The 19,189-nt window shown below is 38.3% G+C and overlaps 1 protein-coding gene across 1 annotated transcript in view; it reads left to right on the top strand.

The window, feature by feature from the left end:
• Positions 1-19,189, top strand: part of CFAP58 (cilia and flagella associated protein 58) — a 60,632-nt gene that overhangs the window by 19,726 nt on the left and 21,717 nt on the right. The window contains exons 10-15 of the mRNA XM_055721310.1: positions 4,155-4,316; positions 6,878-7,024; positions 10,505-10,645; positions 10,956-11,179; positions 13,172-13,283; positions 15,628-15,732. Of these exons, the coding sequence (XP_055577285.1) occupies positions 4,155-4,316; positions 6,878-7,024; positions 10,505-10,645; positions 10,956-11,179; positions 13,172-13,283; positions 15,628-15,732 (891 nt within the window). The remainder of the gene's footprint in view (positions 1-4,154; positions 4,317-6,877; positions 7,025-10,504; positions 10,646-10,955; positions 11,180-13,171; positions 13,284-15,627; positions 15,733-19,189) is intronic.

Below are 19,189 nucleotides of genomic sequence, written 5' to 3'. Positions count from 1 at the left end.
GTGAAAGCATCTGAACAAGTTCAGGCTAGTCTGCAAAACAGAAGTTTTCCAGGAACAGCTGCTGAGAAACACTGCATAAAATTTGTGTTGCCCACTACCCATTACTATGTACAACTTTATTCCTGAGTATACTGTCAGGAATAATGGTTGTAACATATTCCATTAATTGCTGAAGATCACATTGAAGGGCCCTCCAAGAAGCTCATTGATTTACTGGGATTAGCTTTCAAGCTATTTCAACTCACAAGTTATTTGCTATCTTTTCACTTTAAAATTATCCTTTCCAACTTCGTGTGACCAGGGTTTTTTAAATCATTTTCAAATGGTATATGTTCCCTTGTCTAGAATACCTTTTGTCATTTCCATGAAATAATATTCCACAAAAGTGAGATTTGTCTTTGTTGCAAAGTCATATTTTGCATCTTTCCCTCACAGTGCATTTCTAACGGTATGAATATGAGTTAAGAACATTGTAAACTAGGGCCGGGGAGTAATTCATAACACTCAGAACTACAAGGCTTTTGCTTTCAATTCTGATCAGGGTTGCTCACAATATTATGAGGGTGAAAATGATAAATGTTTGCTTGTTGACTTCCCCCCCCTCCCCCATCACTTTGGGTGCAAATTTTCTGTCGTTTCTTATAAGGCAGAGCCTGAGTAAATGGGTTATTGCGGCAAATGAAGAGACAGGACGCAGCTTGATGCAAGCAAATGTCAATTTATTGTACAGAAGCACGCGTTTTTATACACTTTCAGAAGCTGCGCGTTTTAAACAGATTGGTTCTTGAAGCTAAGCATTGCATACTAGGCAATCCCTGATTGGTGGTTAACTACCAGCAATTAACCGCAAGGTGTTACCTTTCCTTGGCGCCATCCGTCTCCCACTCCCCTGTGCTCTGTAAACACGCCTCATCGTGTTAATAGTCTAGACAAGCTCGAGCACATTCCCCTCAGCTAACTGATTGCCGCGCATGGTCCTAGTTTCCAGCCCGCTCCTGCAGGTTATGACACCTGAGCTGTTTGTATCATGACACCTACGTTGTGATTACAAGTTTCTGAAGGACTTGCGTGCCTCTGTAGTTTACTAAAGGGGCAATTCCTGACTCAGCTTGCAGGTGAGGAGCAGGCGGAGCAGTTCTGAGTACAGGAGTATGTGAGACAATAGTCTTGTCCCTGCAGAGGTTCCCTACATGAAATTACATGTTGTTTGGAAGGATAAGATGGGGCAAAACACAGGGTAGAAGGAGGACATAAGATCAGGATTATTATAGCCAATAAGTAATATTTGGGTTAGCTGTCTGACCCGTGCAGGCTCAAGAAGCTGTGGCAAAACCACAGGAGCCATTTCACAACTGGTGGGGAATGAGCTGTTGATGGGCAGTAATCATATGGCCAGTCAATGCTCTTCTGTTGCTATCTAGCTGGCTCTGAAGGAGCTTGCTGCACACCCCCGAACTGTGTAAGAGCTGGTAAAGAGCCAAATCCATCTAAGTCCAAAGACTTCTTGGAACTCCTGCAAGGCAGACAGAACTACGCTGGCTCTGAAAGCTATCTGGTTACTTACAGCAGCAGAGAATCTATAGAGCAGCAGAATTCCTCTTTCAAAATCATCATTCAGTACTGAGTAACTGATGAACAGAGTCAGCAAAGTTATATCCACAACAGTAGAATACTTCAGTGGTGACAATTTGTGCTAGACTTGCTCTTCTAATTATTGGCATGGTTGACCGCTCATTTCTACCATTTTTAAGCCGGTGTCACTTGTTGAATAGTCTTACTTCTAGGTTAGCCAGTGCAAATAAGAAAAAAAATCTGGCTCTTTGTTGCGTAGCCTGTATTACTCAGTCATAATTTTTGTAGAATATGTATTTCTTGAATTTATATTCTTAGATTATGAAATTTTAGTTTCCCTGTGGAAAGTTTAAGCTGCTGAAAAGGGAACAGTGAAGTATTACCCTCCAGTCTCACCTGAAGTGTTCCCTGATTGCACCTTATGAGAGGTCACAAAACCAGTCTCTAATACATTGTTTTTTCAAAAAAAGCCATTTGCAATGTAAAGTTCACAGTTCAACAACACATTTGGGGGCAGGGGGGGAATTTCTTTTATACATTTGCATACTTTTTTGGAAAACTTAATGCTCAACAGGCATATCATTAAGACCATGACAGCACTTACTGGAATGGCTAAATAAAAGTAAGCAAATAAGGACACACCATTACTGAGATTTTGAGTAGGTTTGCTGATCTGAGCAGGTAACCAACAGCAGATGATAGTGAAGTATACAGTTAAAAAAACCTGTGAAGGGTACAGAAGAAAACTATGAATATCTTAATACTTTCTGCTTAGCTTTGGACCCTCATTGCTAAATCTGAGAGGTGTAGTGTGCTATCAACTGAATCAGATTTGAGGATGCTCATCCTCCCACAGGGCTCTGCTGGGAAACATTGCATGTATCCTTTCTGTATTTATAAGGGAGAATTATTTGGGTTTAATCATTCCTGAAAAAGCAGAGTCAGCATCCAGCCTGTGAGCACAACTCAGACAACTTGGTCCACAAGCTTATTGCACTGATGTTGTTTCAAAACCAAGTAAAAGACTTACAAATGCAGTGACCTATTTTCAAATCTTACTGCAGCCTATGCTCACCGTAGTGTGGGTAGAAAACATATCTTATTGATTTTTTCTCCCTGCTGTTGGTATTGGCAGGTTGTTTTAACAGAAAAGGAAGAGGTGGGAGCAGGTTATAAACTTGAGACTGTGTTTTTGTATTGCACTGTAAGCAGTCCCTGGGATCCTCTGCAGTCAGCTACAAATGTGCTGGAATCGTATTCCTGCTGCTGTAATAAAATTTTCTATATTTAGCCATTCCCTATCTTCAAAGTTGGTTGGAGGTACCAGGTAGAATGATCAATTAATTAAGCTCCTGCCCAAACAGTGAAACCTCAAGGCTTTACAGCTAAGCAAGGGACAACACTGTCAACTGCAAACTTTGCAGTTATTGACTGTTTGATGTAAACATTTTTTATTCTTCTGTTTAGACATATGAACATAAATCTTAGCTTAAACTGCTACCTTCAAAAACAGAGTCAGGAGAACTGGGTATGAAATGCAGTTGTGAATTGACTTTTCTCCTGGATTTTGTCCATGTGATTCCTCAGCTTTTTCTTTAAGGCTTGGTCTTTTTCCCAGCTTTAAGGGTGGCATTATTTTCTCCCCCAGGCAGTGAACTGGAAAAATTATATTCTTGATGTGTGTACTCCTTAATTTTCTTTTTATTTCTTATAATCTTCCTTCTTTGTAATGCTGGATTCTGTTTGAATACTGCTTGTTTGTACAGCAGGAGGAGGGCTCTTGCATTTAAAAAAAATAATTAGGAAGCCCATCATAATGATTAACAACTATTTGTATTATTGTTCCTTTAACATAGTAATTCCTATGTATTGTTCTGGTGGTAATTGTTCAATAAAGTTGTCTGTAAAGTTTTGTTTATTGATAATGCATGTGATCATATCATCCTACAGTGTACAATACTCCATTCTCTTTAGGTAATCTTCACATCATTATTTCTAATCCTTCCTAGAAGCAGCTAATTGTGATTACCTACTTATTTAGATCAAGTGTAAGTTACATTAACTGACTTTATTATTGTTATAATTATATATCAACACTGTGATCATGTGTTCGTTAGAAAAACGTTGGCTTATTGGAATGTAGAAGTGCATGCAGGGCTGCTTGGGAAAACATGTGTTTTTATTCATCTTATCATACAGCTGACATTCAAAACAACATACAAAATCTGACTTTGCTCTATAAATAACCTAAGGCTATTCTTGATGAAAGCCATTTGTGTTGATCTTGTTGAATCTGCTCAGTTGTAGTATTTTCAATAGCTCCTTAAATTAAATATGTGCACATCTATAAATTTGAGCCTTGAATAAAACCTAGGTATCAGATTAAAATAAAATATTGTCCCACATAAGCAATCCAGAAGGGTTAAACTTGTACTGGGACTGAAGTGATTTTTTTAGCTGTAGTTAAAACTTCTTATCACAGGGATTTGAACTTGTTATCTTAGAAAATCATGAACTCTGCCCCATCCTTACAATCTTGTGATGATGGTTTAATCATGTTCACTTCCTTCTTTCTGCTTTAGATCCTGCAGCACATGAAAGATATTGAAATACGGGAAATGCAGATCCGTGACTGTAAGAAGAAGATAGAAGAGTCTGCGGTTGAATTAAAACAGGAACAAAGCCGCTGTGAAGCTGTGAGAATAGAGAAGAACCTATACAGTAAAAATCTGGTTGAAGCTAAGGTAGTAATACATTTTTCCTTGTGTTTCTCTCTCTGCTCATTTTTTTTTCTGATGTAATTTTTATTTATTTAAAGGAAAACTCATTGTATAAATGGCAGAAGTGGTTTCTTAATTCCTGTGTGTTTTGAGGAAATAAATATCTTAGGTCTCTGACATTTTATCTGGAAGGTTTCTATTTGGACTGGAAACATGAGTCCTCAGACATCGTGGCAATATCTGTGCTTCAAACCATGCATAAAATCATGGTACGCTGGAGCTACAGAATCATAAAACCCTATAATGGAAGAAATTTTTTTCCTTTCCATCTTGGCTCCAGTCTGTTTTATTCATTTAGGGTTTGTCTGCATGTATGGGAAAGAGGGAAGAGGGGGAATAAGATTCCCTCCTTAGCCCTGAATACGTTTGTACTTTATTGTGAATCATGAATTAGAAAGCAGAGGGAATACTTTTCCATTTGAAGCGGGATTTTCTGACGGAACTTAATGCTTCCATCTCACTTGTTCCTTTCAGGGAGTGTAGTTTTCCTCAGATAATGGTTCTCTCCATTTATATTTCTTCTTTGGAGATCTCACAGTGCTGGAGGAAGAGGACAGATCACTTAAGGATACATTCTGTTATTGTGATGTAAAGATCTAGAATACTACACAAATCCTATCGTAATTGGCAGAGATTGGGACCTTGTATAGCTGTGATTTCCAGCCTTGGGTTATTTCAAAATAAAAATTTATAACATAAACATACATAGTAGATTACAAATTCATACTCTGGTTTGAATAAGTAGATGTTTTATTTGAGAAGCAGATGGGAATTAACTGTCTTAAGTTCATATCCAGCTGTGTGCTGAACTTGATTAGGAATGAACTATTTTGGCATTTATATGAGACACTTCACTTGACCTTTGTTTGCCTGTCATCATTGGATGTGGTGTTGGGGTTCTTGGTGCTCAAAAAAAATCTCTCAAAAGAAATAAGGGTGAAAAATTGCAACACTGATGACTTTATTTTTTTTTTTAAAGGTACAACATAAATTTGTGTACTTAAAAAGAACTGGCACTTATGTGTGACATATGTATGGCACTTACAAATTGAGGCAATGAACTTATCAGCCTTTTCAGGTTTTGAATATTATGTGGTGGTATACACAATGCTGCTTACAGTTCCAGTTGTTAGAGGCTGGTGTTTAGGTTTTAATAGCTTGCTTGGCTTACCATAAAATGTTTTTAGCAAGTCCTGTGTGAGTAGGTAGCTGACCCCAAAAGATCTTTTGGCCAAGGTTATGTGTAGCCATGAAAAAATAGCCATTCAAAGTTCAGTAACATGTCAGCCAGCCATGAAAGAAAAAGAAAATGTGGTTGTGTTAAAAATTATGGTAAATTCTTTTTTCTTTGGGGAAGTAAACCAAATTTGCACAAGGTTGTTTAGGTAAAGCTAGTTGTAAGTATTTTTGGATTGCTTAATGTGAAAAGATACCCTGTTGCCCACCTTGCTAGTGGTCTCCAGAGTACTATAGTGTTCAGCTCAGTAAAATCTTTTGGAAAAGATATGCTGGCAGGCTGTTAATATGAGATAAATATCTGATTATTTAATCCTTGGGGTTTCTTTTAGTGTTATGAGCTCATTTGTTTAAGCAAGTTGATTAGGAGAGCTGTTTGCAAAAATTATGTGTTCTTACTGTTCTTCATTAAATGAAGAATTAGGAATGTATTTGGGTATGTCTGTGAGGTGGCAGCCTCTGGCAGAGGAATAATAATTGCTTCTAAAGCTACTTTCATTAGATCCAGAAGAGCACGTCTGTCTAAGCATTGAATTTAATAGCCTCCATTTCATGTCGCAACTGTGCTGTCACTGCAATGAGTTGAAACAGTTCTTTAATTTTGTACATGCAGGCATCTCTGTGCTGTGAGTAGAAATACTCCTAGTGATCTGATCTCTGCAGTGCTACCTGGATTTTTGTTCTCTTTTTTGAGCATAAAATGTATGATAAATATTCTCATACCAGGGACTTCTCAATCTGTGAGCATACTTTTTCCCCCCTTGCACCTGTATGCAAGCTAGTGCATAGGCAAAATGGAGACGAGCATTTCCCATACTCCTTTGCAGGCATATGGGTATCTTACCTAAGGATATGTTCATTTGCACAAAACGAGCTTCTCTCCAAATATTTGTGCCCAAATGCATACAACCTTTTTGAAAAACACATTACTAGAAGCATGAAAACAGATGGGTAGGATCAGAATGTTATTAATTTACATTGACTGCTAGTTCTTGTTGTGTGTCTAGCACTTTAGATGGCTTATTATACTTACAATTGCTGGTCATTATTTTTGTCAATGCTTCAAAGGCTTTTTTACTACAGTGTCATACTGGCATAAACAAAAAAATGTCATTTAATGAAACTGTTTTTTTCTGTTGGATTAAAAAGTAGTGTCTTGTGGTATGTACAACAGGTCTCCTCTCGAGCACTGTGGCTACATCTTTCCAACATTAAAAGAGTCTGAACTCTGAATCACAAACCTGCTCTTTTTTGCTCCCTCTCTGTGATTGCACTTCCTGTCCTATTAGGATGAGGTGGCAGAAATGAAGAAGCAACTGAAAACTGTGACACATCAGGTGGATGAGCTGAAAGAGACGATTGCAGACAAAGAAGCAGCCCTTGTGAGAGCACGTCTAGAACATCAGCGAATAGAGAGGATGGAAGAATCATTGAAAGTAAGAGCCTTTACATGTATGCCTTCTTACAAAGGAAGGTTTCCATAATTTCACAGACTGCATTGTTCCTGGTCTGTGGTGGTTTTGCTGTATTTTAGTAAACTATTCTGTAATTGAAGCACAATATGCCAGTATGCTTTAGAGGTATTAGTTACTCAAATCTTCTGTGTATAAGACAAATCTAAATTTTGCCTGTAATTACAGTCGAAAGGTCCTGGATTGTCTGTTAGAAGCTTTAAATCTCCTGGTGACTGAACATATGTACTAGAAAGTTCCATTTTGCTTGCAGAAATGTGGATTTTCGGGATAGCCTGATTCTAGGAAACTTTTTAAATGTAGACCCTTATAATTCAAGTTTTTCTTTTAAAAATCTTTTTTTCTTTCTGCTGTTTATAAGCGCAAACCCCATTATATTACACTTCACAATCTTGTATTTCTGTGTGACTAGCAAGCATTAGTCTTCTGGGAGTTAAGCAGTACCTTTTAGTAGGTCCCTCTGCACAGAAAGTTATTTTAATATTGTGGTATAAAGCAGCAAGAATCTGTTCTAAATCTAAGGAAATCTGAGCTTGAAGCTCTGCTGCTTCTTCTCAGCACTGGCTACAGCCCATCGTTAGATAAGCCATTAATGTGTGGTGATACCTCAAACTAGTCTGCTGCACTCTTGAAAGATTTAAGGCGTTAGTGTCCACAGCAGCTTTTTTTTTCTCTTCGCTAAGCACTAGAAAAAAACAAACCCAGGAAACAAACAACACCTCCCCAAAACAGAAGTCCCCTGCCACTTCCCACAATGTTTTCTTCTGTCAGTTTATTGCTATGCTGCAATGACTCCTTGAGTTTTTAGCCTCTCTCAGCACATTACAGTTATGACAAGATGTCAATAGAGCTTTGTAGAAAGGTGATGAATTGGTGTTCTTGTACCTGATCTGTCTCAGAGTTGTCCTATCAGTGATGGAGAAGTCAAACAGTGTCTCATTTCCTGTGTGCAGCTTTCTGCCTTAACTAGTCTCCAATTCTGTCTCATCACCTCAGAACTGTCCGCCATCCATTTGAGAAACATATGATTGCTACATGGTTTATCCACTCAATTATTCACTAGCAAGTATGTCCATACACTGACATCACATTACTGACTAGCTTCAGGGCATTGTGGTCTTCCACCTGAGTGTCTTTGCTGCATACTAAAGCAGAATAGAATTCAGAGAGGGAACTGACTGACACAGGCACAAAAGAACCCAATTATTTGTGTAGCAAGCTGGGTTCAGTTTGTCTTGTTTGTGCTGATGTGAAGGAAACAAGCAAGCTGTTCCTGGGAACTCAGTTTAAAGAACGTGCTAAGTCATGGAGGACTGGGATTCATAGGAGCGAGATTATACAGACATTGGATTTATGCTTGCCTCAGCTGGCATAAAGGTCTTAAAAATGTGTACTCATGGTAAATGAAATAGAGGATGCCTGATCCAGGCTTCATTAACAGCCAGTACAATGCCATCTTTTGGTTTCAGTTGGCTTTCATACAAGCTTGTGGATCGGACTGGTTTAACAAAGCATCTGGATGTTGAAAAATATGTCTGAAAGCTGTAAGAACTATGGCCCTCCAGGTTTGAGGTGCTGTCAAGTGCTTTTGTATATTTTTTGTAGATGTTCAAGCATGCCTTTTTTTTTTTTTTTGTAGTGTTTTCTAGAAATCTGGATGTAAAACCTCTGACTTCTTATTTCAGCATTCTGTCTAGCCTGTTATACCTTTTATAAAATTTGTATTTTGCTCCCACCTCTAGGTCAAAAAAACCACCCCTCCTCACTTATGCTAATATTTCAAAATCTAAACAAGAATCTGTTTTGAATGTTTAAGATATCAGCATAGGTCCCAGATAAATTATTCATTCTTGCAGATTGTTCTTCAGTTCTTACAAACTCTCTGAACCAACTTCAGATAAGCTGTGCTGATTTACAGCAATTTCAGGCCTGACCATTTTTCTGCTTGCACAGTGACTGTGTTCATTAATTTCCTTTTCTCTTTTCTAATGTACACAGGCCCTCATACTGTAGTTTTTAGTGTATTTAATCTAATTCAAAGTCCTGTTAGCTTGTGGGGCCTTTGTGTGGCTTAGAGTATTTATGTTCTATACAGTACAAGGCGGTTCAGATTTATTTTAACTTAGTGTGTTCCAGTGAGGAGATTTGTTTATATGAATGTTTGCTGTCAACATCTAATGCCACTTCTTGTTTATAACTCATATTTTTTCTGACAAAAGGAGAACATAGAATTTTGATATATTAAAAAAATATTATCCAGCAATGCTGAACACATGAGCAGTTTTACATTTGTAGACAGCTTTAGCACAGTGTTGATTGCATTTCAATATGAAGTGGCTTGCATTTTTATTCAGCTGATGGATTCTGATGAACATCTAACACTGAGTAAGAGCAATATGAGTGTTGCACATATGGGAAAATGAGAATTTTATTAAAGAAAATAAGAATGGAACAAGCTATTTTATTATGATGATGGAACTGTTTCTGTCTTAAATCAATGTTTCTTCAGGTGCAGCCTTCATCGCAGCCTCATTCTTTCAGCATTGTGTGATGCTGTTTCCCAAAAGGCAGCTTGAACACCATCCTTTATAAGGGTCAGGGCTGTGGCAAATTTTGAGTCAAGGCTTGAAAGTTTTCATATCTATGAAAATGGACTGTAGTCAGCTAGTTCTATTTTGGCTCTAACTAATTGCTTAGCAGTGATAGAAATACCTAATAATCCAAGAAGACCTTATTAGTTTTTATCTACATACATGGCTTGAGTTATAGAGTTCATCACAGGAGGGTAGCATTATTCGGCACATTCCAGCGTTTGTTCGTTAGTAGTGTGCAATCACTGTAACAGTGTATTACTTTTCCTGTACTTAAGGACAGCCCCTCTTTTCCCAGTCTTCCTCATCTACACATCTACTAAAAAAAGTGCTAAAGCTCTTTAATTTTACTGTTCCATGCCTGGTTGCCATCTTCACCACCAATTCTGTTATTCTGAAGCCATATTTGATGTCCCAAGTTGATGCTGATTTGTATTACAAAGGATATTTTGTTACCCTTTCCAGCAAGGCTGAACTATCCCTTCTCACATCCCAGACTGACTTTGAACAACTCAATTGAAAAGCTTTCCAAATGTGACCTATTTAAGTTAAAAAAAATGGTTTTTAAATGAGGTGTCTCTGAATTACAACCATTGTTGTAGATAAAAATTCATTCAAATTTCTATTTTGTATAACACAATGATACTAAAATACTGTCCACACCATTTCTTTATGGGTCTTCATGCTTGCTTGTCTTAGTGGTGTGTTCTCAAAAACTAAGAAAAGGTGTACATTTCAGGAAACAAACAAAAAAGTATGATACTTCATTAGAATCCTAACTATTAATCCCAGGTTTATGTGATGGGAAGTTGTTACCAAGTGCAGTTTACCTGTATTCTCTGATTCCCAATAGGCTGAACTGCTTAAGATGAAAGAACAGGCTTTGGAAACCAAACAATTTATAGAAAGTCAGGAGGAAAAAGAGAAAAACCTCCTAAAAATCATTGGTGAAGCTGATGCTGAGAGGCTGAAGCAGAAGAAGGAATATGACCAGGTAGAAATCTCTTGGCTTTTCAAACACACTGCGTTCTGTTCCCTCATTGTTCAGTGTTATCAGCTACTGTAAATGTGGTACTACTAAAGCTTTATAGTGCCATTGAAACGCGAATGTTCAGATGCTACAGTGAACAGAATACATAGTTTATATTGTTCGTGTGACTGAACCGTTATAGGGGAAACTTCAGCCCTTGTCATAATTCTTTCACTAATAACAGTGAAACCTCTTAATACACATGATTTTGACTGATGCAAATACTTCGGGAGTGTACTGTAACTGAGATTATTGCTTTGCCCTGCATGCTCAGGTTATCAGCGAGAGAAACATCCTAGGGTCCCAGCTTGCTCGGTGCAATGATAAAGTGGCTTTGCTCTATGAAAAGACAAAAATCCAGCAGTCCATCTTAAACAAGGGTGAAATCCAGTACCGACAGAGAATGGAAGACATCCGACTTCTCAAGCTGGAGATCAAAAGACTTCGGTGTGAGAAGGGAGTACTTGGCAAGAGTGTGTCTGAAGTTGAGGAGCTCAGGTAGAAAAGCTGATTAAATATATTTCCATAGTGACTGCATCCCTGATTCTGTGTTTGAGATGGAAAATGTTTTATGCATGGTGAAGATTTGTATCAACAAACATTATACCTTGGAAAAGGGGATTGTTTGCTTTGACCTCAAACACATACTGGGTTAAATTCACAAAACAATTTATCAGCAATTAAGAAAAAATAAAATATAGGAAGGAGGAAAGAAGGAAGAAAGGCATCTTGGCCAAAGCTGAAATAGTTTCTCTGTTTCCCCTTGTACTGTCAGTTACTGCCTACAGAATAAACTTGACAGACAGCTGCAGAAAAGGTGTTCATAGTTCAGTGAACTGCTTAGTGGTACCCGAGGCCCAAATTAGTGGAACTGCTTTTTATGAAGCAATCCACAGAGGACAGAGGAACACTTGATATATTTATAACAAACCTCTGCACATTTTCAGTGCTCTTTCCTTCCAGATTTGTATGCAGACTTGCTCTCTGGGAAAGATTTAGTTAAATTTTCATTGAAGGTTTTGTTTCTTTAAAACAGAAGTTTAATAGCCCCAGCCTAATTTATTTTTTTCCTCTGGTTTAATGCTTCCTTTTTTTTTTTTTTTTTTAAATGCTTCCATATTTGAGATATATTCTTTGCTGATAGGAAACTATTGTCATTTTCTATAGAATCTGTCTTGGTTTGTAAGGAGAGGCGGCTATGTTTTTTTTGCAGATAACCATCATAGTAATTCTATGTAGATACTGCAGGTTTTGGGTGAGATCTTTAGCTTTACTGTATCAGTCTAATTCCGTGGCTTTCACCAGAGCAAATTATCTTCAGTCTGTGGTCAGTCCCGTTGACCTCAGTGGAATTATGCCAGTTTGATTTCATGTAAGAGAAAAGAGAGCTGGGCATAAAACATTAGCAATTGCAGTTTTCATCGACTGATTGCAGACAGGAATAGGATTTGAACTTGCTGCCCAAATGCATTCAGCTGAAAGTCTGTTACTGTATTGAAACTCAGTAACGGTATTGAAGTATAGTGCGATGCATGCCATGATGGGTGGATCAATTCTTGCTAACTGCAGAAGCAATCACATACTTTAATGAAGTCCAAAACCATCATGAAAACTGCCTGTCGAAAGACCCCATTTATCATTTGTGCTGCTAATTAGCTTTCTTGATTTGCCAATTGGAGAAGTGGGATTTTTTTGTCTTCCATAACCTTGTCCAACCTCGCCGTTCCAAAAACGCCTTTTTCTCTCTAGTGAACTAAATGTAACTCTAAGCTTAGCGGGAAAAGATTCAGTGGTGGAATAGGCACATGGTGATCTTCCACCCCCTTTTGAACTTGTAGAAGCTACAGGATCCACCCACTAAAGCGGTAAGGGTCAGACCACTGCAAAATGTGCCCTTTTTTCCTGCCCCTCATCCTCTACCCCCACTGTAATAGCCTAGTTGTCAAAACACCCTGGGAGTGCTCAGCAAATTTTAAATCCAGCAACAATTCACCCCTGAAATTTCCTGAGGAAAGGTAATAACAATAAAAGAAATGAAACTTGGGTTCTAGAGTGCGTTTTACTTTCTGGATTGTGTGAGCCATGTAGATTTAAAACCTTTCAAACAGAAGCTGTTAGATTCAATACAGCAGTAATTGGATATGACCCTATAACTGATTTGTAGGTCACTTGAGATGAATTAACTGTCCTTCTGGCCTTAATGTATGTGAGATATGGACAGTGAGATCCAGTAGGTTGTGTGGAGCAGATTCCCACAGAACTCCAGAGCTGATGAAAAGTCCCTTTTTTGAGCCATTCTTACTAAAGTGAGCAAAGAGGTCTAGTTGTGTTATCTTCTGGTTCCATCTGTTTAGTGGTATCAGTCTTCACTCTTAATCACAAGAGTCACTTTTCTAGTGTGGTAGTGGATGAGGGAATGTTTTCTAAATGTCTGTATTAGTGCCTTGGTCATATTGATGTGGTTTTGGTGTGGTTTTTTTCTTTTTAAAGACAGAAAGTTCATCACATGCAGAAGGAACTATTAAGGGAACAGGCTCGGTGCAAAGTTTTGGAAAAAGAACTGGAGAATCCCTTGAATGTTCACAGATGGAGAAAATTAGAGGTGATGTGTCAGCATTTCAAGTTCCCAAAGCCCATACTACCAAATCAGTGACACAGCACAAAGCCTATTTCCATTTACTGTTATGCAAATTATGTGGAGGGGCAGGCAGACTGAAATTTCCATAGTACCGGTGGAACGGTTAACTGCTGAATGGCTTCCTTGCACAATGCAATCAGTGTTATTTTTGTGTCACTTTCTCAACGAAAAATTGCAGAGGGATTTGTAAAGAGCCAGTCAAATGCTAAAGGGAATAAGAATGCATCAGGTGAATTTAGAAGGGGTGATTCCTTAACATGGATGATGAGAAAGAAGATGATAGGGGAAAGACACAATCCTACCCTTACCAGTTAGGGGATGTAGATGGGATGAAAGCCCAGAGTTAGAAAGGGTCATAGATCAGGTAGACTTGGGGATGGATAGATGTGAAGTCAGAAGGTAAATTACATCTGTGAGAAAAGGAAGAGGCCTCCACATAAACAGTGCTGGCTTCCCAAAGATAGCCAATCCAGGTAATGTGAGTTCAACTGTTAACGTAAACAGCAAATCTAAATTTTCACAGTATTGAATCTGCCAAATGAAGGGGGGAAAAAAATCCATCAAGGACAAACAAAATACATGAACATCAATTGGTATCACTGGATATTTTTGAAGTAAGTCAGAGCCAGCTGAGATTTCTCTGTTACATGGATCTCTGATCTGATGCCAGCCTGGGTTGTTTAGCTGCTCTAATAATGAGTAGTAACATTGCTGGTCCCTACAGAAGCAGAGCTGAGGATTTTGGCTGTGCTTACTAGCACAGCAGTTAATTTCTGATCCTTCCGTACTGAGCTTAAAGCTGAATGGTGTGCTTAGCTTTTCTCATGGAAGGGAGATAAAATGCAGGATGGTGAACTAGGTTAAAGACATCTAGGTACAATCTCCAGCAGCACCTTGTAACAAAGGAAAATCAGGCCAGTCAAAACATCCAGTGTTGGGCAAATGAATATAAGAAGAGACTGATAATGGGAAATCACATCATTCCATTCTAGGTCACTGGTTTGTATTTGGAACACAGGAAGGCCAGCAGATGGGAAGATCCATATGAAATAATCCTGGTGGGGGTTTTGGTTCAATTCCTAATGAACACACACTCTCATATCACTACACTTGTCACAAGTTGGCACCACATTTGAGCAGCGCTATAAAAAAAATCAAGGACTGAGTGGGTCATGAGGACTGAACTACTTTTTAGCCTGATTTCTCAGGAAATGATGTTGTGTTGTGAGCACTGCATGCCTATCTGTGTTAGTGTCCCAGTTACACTTGAATTGATTAGTCAATTTAGATAAAATCGGACGAAAGATTGAGCCACGAGATACCACGTTTCTTATAAGCTCAAACAAATATACAGAGAGCAGGACTTTATTGGAGCCTTTACTGCAATGTGAGTTTAATTCTTATGAGACACTGCATAAGAGAGGAGAAACCTCGTGGGAGAGAGGTGTGAATCCCTGAGTGGAGAAAAGCTTCAGTCAGAGTTTGTTTGCCCTTCATTAAAGGATCAAACAAGAAGATAAATAGTTGTGGGAAAGTAAGCTTTGCTGGCTGTTCCTCACATAATTGTTTTTTGCTCCTTAAAAGCCTCCTCCACATGCAAGCTGTGACAAAAGAATGAACAGGGAAGGAGAGAGAGACATCTGTTAGCTCCTGGTCTTTACCTTCGATGTGGACAGAGGGCAGCAGTATAGTGCCTACACTCCATTTTCTTTTTAAGCACTTCATTCCATTGAAGAATGAGATTCCACATATATGGGCACTTTAACACCTCATAATAATTCACTACTGTAACCCCATAATTTGTTCCTCTTTTCAACCTGTTTCAAGATTACATTGCAGTTACTCTTTCGTTTGTTCAAGAGAAAATTTTTCCTGGTCTTAAAACTCAGTTGTCACTGTTTGAAGTTCTTAAAATAGTGGGAGGTACTTGCAGTCCTCTTCATTTGTTAGTGGGCGGTTTCAGTTTCTGCTAAAAATGATATACTAACCTCCTTTTCCTTCCCTGTCACATGGTTCTACCAGTCTCTGTTGGTTTGGGAGTTAAGCTCTGAAGGACTCCTGTTTTTATTAGTTGTTTTGAGGTGGATTCATGAGGGGTGATAGTGTTAAACATGAGCATGCTCCAACTGATCTTCAAGAGGCAGATTCCAGTTTCAGGACTGCTTGTATATGTGCCATTTAAAAAACCCCAGCATGCCATTTTATATTTGTCACTTTTGAACACTTAGAATTATGGTTTTCATTTGCAAGTAAGAAACACTAACTTGTTATAATGTATAATTTTTGAGACTGTTTTGCTCTTGTCTAGGCCAGTGACCCAAGTACCTATGAAATGATTCAGAAAATACAGAGACTACAGAAGCAGCTTATCAGCAAGACAGGTGAAGTGATAGAGAAAGAACTGCTCCTTCAGGTACTGCAGCATCATTATTTTGTGGTATTTTCTTAACCTATTTGACTTACTCTGCATTCTCTGCCTACTCAGATGTGCTTCCTGAATATTTAGATGCCTTTGAAGTTCTTCTGCATGCCCTTTAGATAGCTTTAGGTGGCAGCACTGGCTCACTGAAAGAGAAAAAATAGCATCTGATTAGTTGATTTTTACTATTCTGGTTATAGACTTTTGGAAAGGCCTTTTTGTCCCTTTAAACATGCCTGTTATGACCAGGACATGAGAGAAAATCCTTGTTTAATTCCATTTGTGCTTTGCTTGGCTTTTGGCAGAAGGAATCCTACAGGGTTTGTGTGATTTAGACATGCTGCTTTCTGGGCCATGTTTGACTTCAAGGTCTTTGTGCTGAACTTTGCTGAAAAATAATTTTTGTGATAGTTTATCTTTTTGAATTTTTTTAAACTCAATGATTATCAATGAGATTTATGTTGTAAAACCAAGGAGAGACCATATTCCTGTAGTACAAACATCGCCAATAAATGTAATAAAAAAAAAGCTGTCTTTGGGCTTCAACCATAGGTGTAAAACAGGGAAATTTGTCTCCTCTCTGGTGACTGTAAGGCTACCTTCAGTTTGCCAGCTTGAGGTATGATTTTAACATCTTGGTCTTAAATACTCTGTTTTGTTGCCTATGTTGGGTATTGTTCAATGGAGAGCAGAACATGACCTGAATCTCATTCTGTCTTGAGAAGAAGCTCAGCATGTGTAATCAAGGCAATGTTTGTCTCTCCTTTATTGTTTTTGTAGGAAAAAATGATCTGCAATTTCATTTGAAGGTAATGTATGGTGTATTATGCCTTTGCTTGGAAAAACGTAATCTTTGTTACATAGCACTGAGATGCTGTCAGTGAAATAGTTTGTTAGCTTAAATGAAATGTAGCAAAAATAGCTTAAAATTTACTCTGCTTTCTCCATACACAAACCCAATTCTGTTAGTTTTACACTGTCTCTATTGCATATCTTGCCTTATCCTTAGTGTGCTCCCATTTAGCTGTTATCCTTATTTAGAAGTGAAGAACTGAGATCCAGAGGTATTAAGTAGCCTTCCCAAGAAATTCTTTGAAATAATAGGTATTTGAGCCTATGTTACTATACTAGCCATTGGCACAATCTTTCTGGCTATACAGTAGTCCTTCTGTGGCAGCTCTACTTTTTTTTTTTATTTTTAAATTTATTGCTTTCCTAGATTTAAGCCAGAGTTTGGCTATAAAAAAAATATAATTATTATAGCTAGAATTGTTAATGAGATCCTTTGAGTCCTTAATTCAGGCACCAATATCCTGTGCAACAATACCGAAATTAAGGTCTCCCTCAGAGAGGCTGATGGTAAAGAAAAGGCCCAGAATACCATACTCCACGTTCTGTTCAGGGCTTTACTGTCAATATTTCTGAGCCATTTTCTGTTTTGCCACAGTGTTTTTGAGTCCTCCACAGTGACTGAAATAGGGATCTTTCATAGCAGGGTGTGGGTAAGGAGAGGTAACCAGAGATGAAGGACATCCCCTACCTCCTATCTTCAAAGAGCTGTGTATCCTTCTGGATAGATCATTGGTATAGGGCTTGCAAGTTAACTGCGCTAGCTGACCTTCTTCTGCTAAGTGTCTGGATAACCTTGTACAAGTAATTTTATTAGTCTTTGGGCTGGTTTTCCTTAGTGTGATGATAATATCTGTTTTGTAAAGTGATACTCTGATACTCACTAAACCAAAATGCTCACTAATAACTTATGAAACTCATGCAGTCATGTTCCAGACTCCTCTGGTGAAAGAGTGAGCCTGAGGAACATCTCTAGCAGAAGGTAATTAATAGAGAGCAGTAATGTTAACTTTCCAGAGGGAGTTGAGCTGCATGCACCAGGAGGGTTGCTTCACCAGACCCGTTTCTGGGCAGTGTAGCCTTATTCAACAGAAGGTGTAGGGTTTGATCCTGACTGAAACTTAGAAATATGGAAAAAAGCAGAAATTTAGCTCCCACTTCTGGAATTTTTAATTTTTGTACCCTCACTGTAATTCATCTTGCTTAGTGAGTTTGCTGTCTGATCAATGTAAGAGCCAGTGTATAAGGCAGTGCTCGCCCATAAAGTCTGATCATTCCTTTTTTTCTTTTTTAAAATCCTGGTAAATCCCCTCATGCTGATAAGTATTCGACATATTTTATGTGTCTTTCCTGGAAGTCAGCTCAGTCCAGTCCAGGCTCTGCTTATTTGCAGGAGTGGGGAAAATTGCTGACAACTTGGCCTGTGCCTAGTTGTGCAACATCACCCATACCTGGAGTCAGAGACTGAAGGAGCTGAGGTATACAAACTTGTTAGGTTAGAGAACTACTGCTTTCCTCGTGCTGTGTTTGCTTGCATAAGTCACACCTCCTCACTCCCAGTTGTCTTCATCCACATCTTGCCCTGTCATAAGGGCATAGCCTTTGTGTTTATTTGCTTTATAACAATCTTAATCTTTTGCTTGCCATACCTCACTGTTTTTACATGTGTGTGGCCATCATGCTGGCAAATAGGATATTTGTTAAAAGTGAAGCTTGTGTCTGCCTGTGATTTCAGTGTGTGCATATTATGTAACTTAAATTCCCTCACATCAAAGTGTAGTAATAAAATTGAGTGCAAAAACACTGCGCGGACTGGGTATTGAGTATTAAAACCACCTTTGAATTTTAGAAATAACCCACGTCTGGAAATGGTTGAGCCCAGTGTCAGCAACCTGCAGCTTGTTTTGTAGGGTGTTCACCTTGCTGCATCCTCATGCAGAGTCATAATGTTTGTATAAGGAAAAAAGAATTCTATTTGTATTGTGTGCACTGTAGTTCTCCTGACTGTTACTTTTTTTCTTTTTATTTGTAAATGGTCTTTTAAATAAAAGCTGGTTTATGCAGGGAACAATGTTTCAGAGTGAGCTGGATATACAAATGGATATTTTTGCTAAGAAAGAATCACCATGTATAGATTCCTGTAGAATAGCATCTGCTTGCTCTACTTGCCCCTGATGTATGTTTGATAATATCCTTTTTATTAACTTTTCCATTATTTCTCACCTGTTAGTTCTTTAAAAATGATGGAGCTGTAAAAGCATGCTACATTCCGTGCTATGTGATTAAAAGAATGATTTGTTACGTTTCAGTGAGAAAATTTCGATTGCTGACAGCACAGGAAGAACCCAGCTTGACTCCAGAATCCCGTACAAAAATATCTTTTAACCTGTCAGCAGGGCACATTTTTTATATCAGATGTTTAGTGAGAGGTATTGAATATGCAACATGTTGCATGTTGGTTTTTTTAGAATGACTTTTCAGAGTTGAATACTTTAATAAAGCTGTAGGAAGATGTCCCATATTATAGAAATTATTAAACTGTTTCCTTGTTTCTTACTTATCTGTGCCCTGTAGCCACAGCATCCTGGGTTATAATCTGTCA

The sequence above is a fragment of the Falco cherrug genome, chromosome 9, assembly GCF_023634085.1.
Source record: "Falco cherrug isolate bFalChe1 chromosome 9, bFalChe1.pri, whole genome shotgun sequence".
Classification (NCBI taxonomy): domain Eukaryota; kingdom Metazoa; phylum Chordata; class Aves; order Falconiformes; family Falconidae; genus Falco; species Falco cherrug.
Note: the sequence above shows the minus strand (reverse complement) of the source record. Positions and strands in the feature narration are given on the sequence as shown.